Source organism: Brassica rapa, chromosome A10 (genome assembly GCF_000309985.2).
Source record: "Brassica rapa cultivar Chiifu-401-42 chromosome A10, CAAS_Brap_v3.01, whole genome shotgun sequence".
NCBI classification, from domain to species: domain Eukaryota; kingdom Viridiplantae; phylum Streptophyta; class Magnoliopsida; order Brassicales; family Brassicaceae; genus Brassica; species Brassica rapa.
This window is the reverse complement of record NC_024804.2, coordinates 1,881,429-1,893,906: the sequence shown is the minus strand read 5'-3', so window position 1 is coordinate 1,893,906 and position 12,478 is coordinate 1,881,429. Positions and strand designations below refer to the sequence as shown.

General features: G+C 38.8%; 2 protein-coding genes and 1 long non-coding RNA gene across 4 annotated transcripts; 2 read left to right on the top strand and 1 right to left on the bottom strand.

Moving 5' to 3' along the window:
* Positions 1-370: 370 nt before the first annotated feature.
* Positions 371-852, bottom strand: LOC117129116. Its single transcript, XR_004452697.1, has 2 exons — positions 750-852; positions 371-673 (listed from the first exon to the last, which is right to left on the bottom strand). It is a non-coding gene; the product is annotated as an uncharacterized LOC117129116 (long non-coding RNA).
* A 76-nt stretch (positions 853-928) lies between these two features.
* LOC103844438 (receptor like protein 27) lies at positions 929-7,505 on the top strand. Of its 2 annotated transcripts, none has more exons than XM_009121223.3 (2): positions 929-3,177; positions 6,963-7,046. In XM_009121223.3, the coding sequence occupies exons 1-2, from the start codon at positions 1,183-1,185 to the stop codon at positions 6,966-6,968; spliced, it is 2,001 nt and encodes a 666-aa protein (XP_009119471.2). In that variant the 5' UTR covers positions 929-1,182; the 3' UTR covers positions 6,969-7,046. The 2 variants fall into 2 exon arrangements, with proteins under 2 accessions (XP_009119471.2, XP_033138391.1); XM_033282500.1 differs by having other exon boundaries at positions 932-2,918; positions 6,771-7,505.
* Positions 7,506-7,518: 13 nt separating this feature from the next.
* On the top strand, positions 7,519-10,800 carry LOC103844183 (clathrin coat assembly protein AP180). Its single transcript, XM_009120965.3, has one exon. It carries the CDS (start codon positions 8,693-8,695, stop codon positions 10,604-10,606), a length of 1,914 nt encoding a protein of 637 aa, XP_009119213.2. The 5' UTR covers positions 7,519-8,692; the 3' UTR covers positions 10,607-10,800.
* Positions 10,801-12,478: the final 1,678 nt, after the last annotated feature.

The window sequence follows — 12,478 nt, the reverse complement described above, 5'->3', positions numbered from 1 at the left end:
TGAATCGATAAGTTTTTTTTTTTTTAAAGTTCAATTTAATTATTTCTTGATTTTTATTTTATCATCAATTTAAATTATCTAAACTTGGTTATTTATATTTCAGTCGGTTCCAAAGAAAAAGGGACGTTTGGTCGGTTTGGGTCGTCGCTCCCGGTCGGCTGCTCCTTCTTCTGCACCACATGCGTATGTTGATCCAGAAGTTCTTACGGCTCAGCTGAAGGACAAGGATGATCGGATATCTGCGTTGGAGACTCAGATGGCAGCTCAACAGGCGGGCTATGAGACCCAGAAGAGGCTGAACGAGCAGATGATGGAGATGATGAAGAGGATGTACCCGAACGAGACGTTCCCGAACATTCAAGACCCGTAGTTTTTTTTTTTTTCCAAAAACTCTGAATGTTTTATTTAAATTTGAATATTATCTACTATGTTTTATTTTATGTTTTATTCAATTTAATTTTAAATTTTAAAAATTTTAATTTTTAAAAATAAAATTAATTTAAAAAAAAATAAATTTTTTAAAAAAATAAATTTTTTCAAAATTCCGAGGGAATGGGGTTCCTCGGAAAATTTCGAGGAACTTTCTCCCCTCGGCAAATTCCGACGAACTTTAAGTTCCTCGGAATTTTCTGAGGGAAAAAGTTCCTCGGAATTTTCCGAGAAACTCCACTCCCTCGGAAAATTCCGAGGGAAGAAAGTTCCTCGGAAAAGTCCGAGGAACTTTTGTTCCTCGGTATTTTCCGATAAACATTCCGAGGAATATTTCGTCGAAACTTCCGAGGATTGGACCATCGGAATTCCCTCGGTATTTTCCGAGGAACCTTCCGACGAACTTCGTGTCCTCGGAGTATCCTCGGAATTTTGTTTCCTCGGAATTCCGTCGGAAAATTCCGACGGAATTCCGAGGAATTATGAATTTCCGAGGAGTTATTTCCGAGGACTTTTTTCGTCGGTATGTCCTCGGAATAGCGTTATTCCGACGACATACCGACGATTTTTTCCCTCAGTATCCCGATGTTTTCTTGTAGTGTGAAGACTTCCACAATTTCAGAATCAGCCAACGTGAACATGACTCTTGTTAAGAATAATCGTTATATATTTGCTACAATGGGTTAGACTACAAAACCAAATCATACATACCAGTTTTCAATATTTTCCTGTGTTTCAAACCTGTTCTTTCCGATGATGAAAGTTCATTTGCCTGTTTTCTCCATGACTAGTTTGTTTTGGTGTGTATTTGTCTCCATCTTCTTAGTTAATACTCTTGTTTCTGTGCCATTTCCTCTTCCCAACCAAATAGAGATCCTTCTGGCTTTCAAGAAGGAGTTTCTATCGCCAACCTGCAGCCCTACGGTGCTAAGCTCCTGGACAAAAAACACTCGCTCTTTCGATGGGGTTGTGTTTGATAACGAGACCGGTGTAGTGACGGAGCTACACCTTTCTGAAGCATGTCTCAAAGGCACCATCAAGAACAATAGTAACCTCTTCAAATTCCATCACCTCAGGTATCTCGATCTCTCTTATAACCACTTTGAAGACTCTTTCCCTTCTGAATTTGGCAACCACTTTGAAGAATACTCTTTCCCCTCTGAATTTGGCGGACTCGCCAACTTAGAGTTTTTGAACTTTCGCTATAGTGGCTTGGTTGGCGAAGTTCCATTATCAATTCATAACCTAAGCCGCCTAACCTTCCTGGACCTTTCACAAAACGATCTCACTGGTGGCTTTCCCCTTATATATAATTTATCCAAGCTTTCCTATTTAGACCTTTCCTATAATAACTTTATTGGAACCATTCCTTCTTCTCTTCTCACCATGCCTTCCCTTTTAAACCTTGATTTGCGACAAAACGGTCTCAGAGACCCACCTGAAAATCTAAATTCTTCTTCATCCTCTAAGCTTGAAAGGTTATACCTAGGCGGAAACCTTTTTAGTGGTCGGATACTAGAGCCTATCTCAAAGTTAGTCAAGCTCACGTCTCTAGACCTGTCATTTCTCAACATGATCTACCCAATCAACATAGTTTTCTTGCCACTCAAGTCTTTGGAGTATTTGGATCTTTCCGGCAATACTCTATCAAGGCTTAATACCAGTTCCACTGACCACGCCTTACCAAAGTTGGTCGAACTGAAGTTGTCCTACTGCAACATCTTCGAGTTCCCCAAATTTCTTATGACTTTACAGTCTCTGGAGTATTTGGATCTTTCCTGGAATAATCTGTTAAGGCTTAATACCAGTTCCTACCACGCTTTAACAAAGTTGATCGAACTGAACTTGTCCAACTGCAGCATCTCCGAGTTCCCCAACTTGTCGAAGACTCTAAACTTGCAGCATTTAGACATTTCAAACAATAGGCTCAAAGGAAAAGTGCCTGCATGGTTATGGACTTTGCCTGTGACCAGATTGTCTCTGTCTCACAACTCCCTCAATGGTTTTGAAGGTTCGCGAGAAGTGCTCGTTAATTCGTCTCTTGAAATGTTAGATTTGATGTCAAACACCTTTGGAGGGCCTTTTCCTATTCTTCCACCAACCATCAACTATGTGGTTGCATCAAATAATAATTTCACAGGGGAGTTGCCTCTTTCACTATGCAATCCAAGGAAACTAAGTGTCCTTGATCTATCGTCAAACAATTTCAGTGGTCCAATTCCCGGATGCTTGGGTGATTCAATAAATGGAGTGATGAATCTCCGTAAGAACAACCTTAACGGGAACCTTCCCCATGAATTATGCAGAAGTGGCTCACTAACAACAATTGACGTTGGCCACAATCAAATAAGTGGGAAGCTTCCCAGGTCACTTGTAAACTGCAAAAGCCTAGAGGTTCTAAACGTGGAGAACAATCAAATCAATGAAACATTTCCTTTCTGGTTGAAGTATTTGCCGAATCTGAAAGTGCTTGTCCTACGATCAAACAGGTTCCATGGTCCTATATCTTCTCCTCAATATCCCCTGATGTTTTCGAAACTGAGGATAATTGACATATCGCTTAACATGTTTGACGGGAGCCTTCCACCAAATTACTTTGTGAACTGGAGTACATCTCTGGTGAGTATCTTTGAAGATTATCGACAGGGAGATAACAGGAGGGTTAAGTTCAGATTCCACCATTCTTTGTCTTCGGGAAACAAAGTAAAAAACATTGATTTGGTTAGGATCCTAAACACTTTTGCAGCTGTTGATTTCTCTGTAAACAGATTTGGAGGAGAGATTCCAGAATCCGTAGGTCTCTTGACCTCGCTGCTTGTCCTAAACTTATCCAACAACGGTTTCACAGGTCATATTCCATCTTCTATGGGCAATCTCTCAAATCTCGAGTCACTGGATATATCTAGAAACCAGCTTTCTGGTACAATTCCGCAAGAGTTAGGGAAGCTCTCCTTCTTGTCGTATATTAACATGTCATACAACAATCTCACTGGCCAAATACCACAGGGTATTCAGTTTCAAACGCAAAATGAGTCTGCATTTGAAGGGAATATCGATCTATGTGGCCTTCCTCTTCAAAAGAGTTGCTTCAGGGATAATGTATCAGCAACAACATCAAAAGAATCATCTCATGCTTCCAAAGCTATGCTGCATACCCTCAATTCCCGTAACCCCTTGCTGCTATTCTCGTTCCTTATAGTCTTCTCTCTTTCTCTATTCCAATTTCACCAAGTTTGTAGCTACTTCTGAGTCCAGACTCTTTGTGAGTTTGTGTTTATTTAAATAATCAACCTAATGATCATATTTTGGTCATTAATCAAACAAGTAGCAAGAAAGAATGACTAGTTCAGAGTTCTATTTTTGAACTTAATGACTAATCAAACTCCTATACATTTGCAGACTGGAACCTTTATCTATACAAAGCTGAAAAATCTTATTCCATCTTACAGAATAGACAGTAGCTATTATCATGTTGCTTTCTCTCTAATCAAGATTGGTTTCTCATTGATAGTAGTGCTGTCGTCATTCTCAATATGCCACATCGTCCACATGTTTCCCGCTCGAAATTTTTAGTCCTACCGGATTAGTATTGACGATCATAAATACCATTATGACCCACTTATGCAAGCATCTTTTCTTTTCTTTTTTTATATTACCCAAGTTCTTAATAGTTCTACTTGTTCCCTTCACTGATTTCAGTTTTGGCTGAAAGGATCTTTTCCTTCGTTCTTATGTCATTGGCCAACTTACTAGATAGAAAATCATATGTTTACAAGCAAGAAGAAATGACGTTCAAGATCAGTTAAGCGAGTTTACAAATCCGAAGATCTGAGCCAGACTCTGCCAATACTTGGAACACTCGTGTAAGAAGCTTAAAATCTATCAATATCTCCACAGCACTAGATCAATCATACAAGTACCATAAGAAAACATAACAAATATGCTTTCTAAGAAGTTGGAGCTGGCCCTGTAACTGGTCTCATCTAATCCCTGAGCTAAGCAGCAATAGGAACTCGTTGAAAAATCACGGTGGATACAAAGGGTCGATCACTCTAAGAGATTGAACCATCTTTAAACTCCAGAGACAAAGTGACATAAAAATGGAAGAAGGAAAAGAAAGAGATCAGACTTGGAAAATGTATTTTCATCAAATATTGTAAAACTCGTGAAGTCATTATTGTTTCATGATTCATCTCACAAGCTTAAGAAAACCAACTCACATGATATATCTAATGGTTTGCACGTCTATAAGAAACGTTTTGACCATACATCTTCACGCAATCCCGTTTTTTATAGAGACCAAACCTATTTGACTCAAGGGGTTCTGGTCAAAGAACTCTCTGATGAAAGCTTCTACGTGTTTTGCCATTATAGCCATCCGGCTTGGTTTGAAATCCGTTTCAGCAGCTGCCTAGACACGACCAAAACACATTCCAAGTTTAAAGACATTTTGCATATTACCAAACTGAATCCAAACAAACAATGTTGCCAGAATCCTAAATAAAAGAAAGTAATCATCACAAAAAGCAGTATCTTCATCTTGTGAGATTCTAATTCCTAACAACACAGAGCTAACTATAGAAACTGTTAAGAGCACAACAGAGCAGAGATCGCTAAACTCAAACGAAGATTACAGAAGTAGAAGCTGATTACACTTCTATATAGAATGACCTAAATTGTAAATAAACAAGAAACTCAGCCAGTTGAAATTTACATAACAGCCCTTACTTAGTATAAGTTCACAAGTTTTAGCTATAACTTACAACTGTAACTATTTAGACCCTGTCTGTCTATTACATATTTACATGTACCTACAATGCAATTGGCCAGATGTGAATCCGACGCCAAGGGAAACACTGAAAATAGATTAAAAATTTTATATATACAATTTAGCTAATAGATAATTGTGAGCTCACTTTTCTCAGCGCTACTACAAAATTTCCAAGAAAATGAGCTCTACTTCTACCATGGACCGTAGCACATTGTCTTCATGTAGATGCTATCTGTCGTGAGCTTCTCCGTTCAGACATACATATGTAAATGGACGTAATATTATTTAGTTATATTTTACTTTTCTAAACCATTGAATATTATAATTTGAGAAACAAGAATTTTCCAATTAGATCAACTTTTCCAATTAAACCCAAAAAGGAGAAGAAGACTATTCCAGTATAATAGGGGGGCCCGGTCTACGTGGAATAAAAATGTGGTTGATACATAACTGAAGACTTGCACAAGTTCCAAGTCAAGCAGCTGTATCAAAGGATCCTAACCATGGCTATAAATTAAATTACATGGCAGCAAAGCCCGTTCATATATACAGAGGCATTTTATCCTCATCTCTCTAGTTTGCACATCTTCTTTTTTTTTCCCACTATGACGTTGCATGTGTTCTCTTGTTTATTTGCTTTGATCTTCTTGGTTAATACTCTTGTTTCTCTACCTTCTCGTCGTCTTGAGCAAGTCGAGAGCCTTCTCTCTTTCAAAAACGAGTTTCTTCTGTCATGCAACAAATCAGTGACAAACTCTTGGAACCGTGACGCTATCGCCTTTGATGGGGTTTTGTTTGATAAAGACACTGGTGGTGTCACGGAGCTAAAACTTCGTGGTGCGTGTCTCAGCGGCACTCTCGATGCTAACAGTAGCCTGTTCAAATTATACCAGCTCAGATATCTTGATCTCTCTCGCAACAACATTTCCTCTTCATTACCCGCAGAGTTTGGCCGACTCGCCGACTTAGAGTTCTTGGATCTTCACCAAAACCGCTTCACTGGAGAGCTTCCATCCTCAATGAGCAACCTAGGCCTTGCAAACACCACCGTATTAACCAAGCTTCATTTTCTAGACATTTCTAACAATAAATTCCAAGGAAAAGTGTCCGAATGGTTATGGAATCTTCCTTCTTTGACCGCTACTAATCTCTCTCACAACTCCTTTGATAGTTTCCCTAACATTTCACCAACCGTGAAGTACTTGGTCGCATCAAACAACAACTTCACAGGAGAGATTCCTCTTTCATTGTGCAATCCAAGGAACCTATTAGTCCTTGAACTATCGAACAACAGCTTAACTGGTGCGGTTCCAAGATGCCTGAGTGAATCAATAACAGTGTTGAATCTCCGTCGCAACAACCTCACAAGCCTTCCCGACACATTCTCCAACAGCTCACTGAAGATGCTTGACGTCGGCCACAATCAAATAAGTGGGAAGCTTCCAAGGTCTCTTGAACATTGCAAAGGCCTAGAGTTTGTAGATGTGGAGAGCAACCGCGTCGATGACACGTTTCCTTTCTGGTTGAAGGATCTGCCGAATCTGACAGCTCTTATCTTAGGATCAAATAGATTCTACGGTCCTATATATTCTCCTCAGTACCCCCTGACGTTTTCAAAACTGAGGATCATTGACATATCACGTAACATGTTTGACGGGAGCCTGCCACCAAATTACTTTGTGAATTGGAGTGCAGCCATCAGTAGTAGTAGTAGGCTTGAGTATGGTCGACCGCGAGTGAAACTACTTAACACATATGGAAGCATTGATTTCTCTGGAAACAGATTTGGAGGAGAGATTCCAGAATCCATTGGTCTTTTGAAGTCGCTGCTTGCCCTCAACTTATCCAACAATGGTTTCACCGGTCATATTCCATCGTCTCTAGCTAATCTCACAGAGCTTGAGTCACTAGATATATCTAGAAACCAACTTTCTGGGACAATTCCACAAGAGTTAGGGAAGCTCTCCTTCTTGTCGTATATTAACATGTCCTTCAACAAACTCACTGGGGAAATACCACAGGGTACCCAATTTCAAACGCAAAATGAGTCTGCATTTGAAGGGAATATCGATCTATGTGGCTTTCCTCTTCAAAAGAGTTGCTCCATGGCAAATGTATCATCCCATGCTTCCAAACCAATGCATAACCTCAATTCCCGTAAACCCTTGCTGCTATTCTCGTTCCTCATAGTCTTTCATTTTGTTCTCTCTTTCTCTTTTCCACTTTCAACAAGTTTGTAGCAACTTTTGAATGCAGTCTCTTTGTAAGTTTGTGTTTACTTTAAATAATCAACCTAATGATCATATTTTATTTCATTAATCAAACAAGTAGCAAGACGAATGCATGACTAGTTCAGAGCTCTAACTTTTGAAGTTAATGATTAATCAAACTCCTGTATACATTTGCAGACTAAAACCTTTATCTATACAAAGCTTAATCACTCAAACCAACATTTCTATAGCAACACTGCAACTTTTTATAGTCTTACAACACAATCTGATATCTTTCCATCTTACAGACATAGACAGATCTCCTATTATCATGTTGCTTTCTCTCTATTCAAGATTGGTTTCTCATCCCAATATGCCACTTCTTCGACATGTTTTCCGCCTGATATTTTTAGTCCTACCGGATTAGTACTAACGATCATAAATACCATTATAACCCGATTCTGTGAAATGATGCAAGCATCTTTTTTTTTCATACTACCCAAGTCTTACAACAACTGAAATGTATTTTTCGTGAATCGTCGTCTCACAAGCTTTAACAAAACCAACTCATGATATATCTAAGAGCAAATTAGCTCAATACCCTAAAAAGAGTGGGATACCATTGAATTGGGGGAAAATGGTAGTATTGGGGGGAAAAAAATTGAAGGGAAATAGGGTATAGAATGCAAATAGGTGAGAAGTTGTGTGTAGGGAGTACAAATACTCTATATCTAATGGTTTGCACGTCTATAAGAAACAATAAAGATGTAATCACATTAAATATAAACATTTCTTTGTCGCCAAAGATATTGAATTTAAAGATGCTAGCCACTCCTTTGGTTTGTTTATAAAAAGATAACATAACACAGCTTGTCACTGAATTTAATCTATTAGGAGCGCGTTGGAATTAAACTCATCTTGATTGTGATATAATAATAGCTTTACTCGAATCGCTTGACAAAAAAAAACTTGTAAAACATACATCTACAAAGTTTGAAGCGTGCTATGCAAGCTTCTAAGTTCTACCAACAACATTGTTTATTCTACGCGCCAAAAAGTGCGCGTGTGTGAATAATAGAAGACTCTGTTGTCTAGTCAACGCATATCTTTGTCATGTCTTGAAAGGGTAACGAGAATCTCCAGCCATTATATCCTGTCTTCCGCTCTTTTATATTTAGAAGACACCACAAAAAAATTTCCAACTCTTTCCCCTTAGAGAGAGAAACAAACAACAACAAAAAAAACTAGAGAGAGAGAGAGGGAGAAGAAGAATACCACAACAATGCCGAGCAAGCTGAAAAAGGCGATTGGAGCGGTCAAAGACCACACGAGCATCAGCCTCGCCAAAGTCGCCACCGGAGCCAACGGAGGCGGCGACCTCACCACCCTCGAGGTAGCCATCCTCAAAACCACGAGCCACGACGAGGACGTCCCGATCTACGACCGCCTCGTCTCAGACATCCTCGGAATCATCTCCTCGAAGAAATCGCACGCCGCCGCTTGCGCCGCCGCCATCGGCCGCCGCATCGGGCGAACAAAGAACTGGATCGTCGCGCTCAAATCCTTGGTCCTCGTCCTCAGGATCTTCCAGGACGGCGATCCTTACTTCCCTCGCGAAGTCCTCCACGCCATGAAACGCGGCGCGAAAATATTAAACCTCTCCACCTTCCGCGACGATTCGAACTCGTGCCCTTGGGATTACACAGCTTTCGTCCGCACCTTCGCGCTATACCTCGACGAGCGGCTCGATTGCTTCTTAACCGGGAAATTACAAAGACGTTACACTAACCGGGACCAAACCGGACGAATAACCACCTCCAAATCCCGGTTTAGTCCTAAATTAAATGAACCGGCGGTTAGAGACATGAAACCGGTTATGCTCCTCGACAAGATCACGCACTGGCAGAGACTACTCGACAGAGCCATCGCGACTCGGCCGACGGGAGACGCGAAAGCCAACAAGCTCGTGAAGATGTCTCTCTACGCCGTGGCTCAAGAGAGCTTCGATCTCTACAGAGACATCTCCGACGGGTTAGCTCTTCTCCTCGACAGCTTCTTTCATCTCCAGTATCAATCTTGCATGCACGCGTTCCAAGCGTGCCTTCGAGCTTCGAAGCAGTTCGACGAGCTCAACGGATTCTACGGTCTCTGCAAATCCATCGGCGTGGGGCGCACGTCTGAGTACCCTAGCGTTCAGAAGATCTCGTTAGAGCTTCTCGAGACGTTGCGGGAGTTTTTGAAAGATCAGTCGTCGTTTCCGCCGCCGCCGAATAGTCTTCCTCCGCAGCCTCAGGCGACCGTTTCGAGCTCGCCTGAGGCTTTGGAGAGGTATTGGGACTGTGGTGGGTCGTTTCGGAGTACTTCCTTGGAGGATTTGATGAGCAGGACTGATGCGGGGACGAGTAGTCCTCCGATGTCGTGTCAGTCAGAGCCTTACGGAGGAGGGAGAGATGATCTTAACGGGAATAACTTCGATACGGTTTCGACTAAGTCTCTTCCGAACAATCCCTCAGTTTCTGCCAAAGAGAAGAAGAAGGAAGAAGATGCAAAGGTGGAGGAGGCTTTTGATCCTTGGGAGGCGTTGATGTTGCGAGATGATCCGAGGAAGAACGTAGAAACGATTGCAACCTCCGAGGATCAGAGAGATTCAGGGAACTGGTTGTTTGCGCTGGAAGAAACAGCTACGCAAGTACAAGATACTAACCCTATGGCGATAGTACCATCAGGGAACTGGTTGCTTGCGCTGGAAGAAACAGCTACGCAAGTGCAAGATACTAACTCGATGGCGATAGTACCGTTCGGATTGAATGATCCGGTGCCTGCGTTGCAAGCCACCACGGACCAATACAATCCATTCTTGGAGGATACAGCTACTGCGCCGTTAGCTGCGGAGTCAGACTTTCAGCCTTTAGCTGGAGAACTGATGACCACGTTCAATGCCTTGGCTGTGACGGAGTTTCAGCCCCAACCGACGTTTCAGGTGAACTTTCCTGAAGATTTTGAGCCGTCGTCTACGCCAACGTTCAAGGCCATAGGGAGTTTGCCGGAGAAGTGTGACCCATTTGCAACATTTGAGAGTTTTGGGTTCGGAGAGACTGTTTCGGAAAATGGAGGGGTAAATCAGCAATCTGTGTTGCAAGAACAGCAGTTATGGTTGCAGAATCAAAACAAGATCATGGCTAAGCACTTGATATGATCTTAATTTGGCTAGACAGAGATTGAGATGCTTCTTTTGATAATTTTCTTTTGTTAAATTGTAAGCTGAACTGTAACTATTTTTTTTCATAACTAGGAGAAGAGTGAAATACAACAATTGTTTGATTTTTCTGCTCAACACACTAGGATACTATCTTTACACTTTCCTTCTGAAAAGATCTATAAACAAGATAGTATGTCCCTTATACATTCACATTCACATCAATTGAGAATGTGAATGTTAAGCATGTCTACACAAGTAACACTTCAGATATTCAAATTCAAGTTTTTTTTTTTTGCTAAAATATTCAAATTCAAGTTTCACCGGCTGAATGCATATATCAACAATCTGGTATTGTTATAACTGTTCATTTTATCTAATGGTAATCGAATTGAACCATGCCCTTTTATGTAGTGTGTTGAGTTGGGCTATACGGGTTCCGCCATTCAAATTTAAAACTCTAATATAATAATCTCTTATATATTATCTTATATATTAAAGCGCAAGTCGCTTGACAAATCAAAAACTATCATGTGAAAAAATTTTAGAAAAAAAAAAAAACAATCGTCACCTAGAAAAGTTTGTGAAAACAATAAAAATTTGATTAAAAAAAGCAATCCATGGATTTTTTCCATCTCCTATTTTCCTTCAGTTAAAACTTTTAACTAACTTAATCCCTAATTTTCCTCAATTATCCCACATTTCATTATCAAACTGTTTTTTCTCTCTCTTTATAATCTACCCTAGAGCTTGATCCGCGTACCCGCGCGGGTATTCATTTTTGGTTTGCAAAAAAAAATATTTATCTTATATAAATGGTAATATATGTTTTTAAAATTTATATATATATATATATATTAAATAATTAATCAATATATTTCTAAACACAATCATTTTAGAATTTATAATGAATAATTTTATTTTATTTTTTGATCCGTCAACTATTACAACCCTATTTTTAAAATATAACTTGTGTGTTCGTGCAAATGTATTTTTTTATGGATCAAAATTTTAATGTAAAATAAAATGGTTATCTATTTTATATTTGATTTATACGATTAAATAATTCAATATATTATTCAAAATTTTGTGGTTAATATTATGTATTTTATAACACTTTTATGTTTTTTAGACGTAGTTAATATACCAAAATAAATAATCACCCCGTAATAATAAAATCTTGTTACATTTTTGACATTTATAATTTATTGTTTACCCAGATTATAGAAAACATTTTTTTAAATAAATAAGCATAATTTGTTATACTTTATTTTAGGAAAATGCATTAATTAAACTATAAAAGACAAGAATACTAAAAGGTAGGTAAATTTATTATTTCAATGTCATTCAAATGTAAATAACTTTGAAAACTAAGGGATAATTTATATTGATATTTCTCTTTTAATAATAGAGATTCTTCTCAATATTTTCAGATTTTCAAATATCGTGACTATGGAATTTTTTTAATGATAAATGTAGTAAAGAACTTTTCTATCTTTTGTTTATATTCTCAGAGTTTTGACAAAAAAAAAATTCTCTGAGTTTCTTTAAACTCCACCAATTTATCAGCGACGAAGGTAACAATGCATTTCTCTCTACTTCTTTTATTTATAAAGTATTTTTCATATCTGTTTTGTTTATATTCTCAGAGTTTCCTTAAATATTTTTAGAACAATTATGTCATTTATTTGCTACAGATGAAAAAAAATGCAAACACTTTAAAATTCGTATTTATATTAAGAAATCATAAATCCATTAATGAGTTTGCAGAAATAATTTCAAACAACGACGGGAAATCAATTTTCAAGTATTATCCCAATTCATTTAAGAAATACATTAAAATTAGTATTTGCATTTGTTGCACATATATTT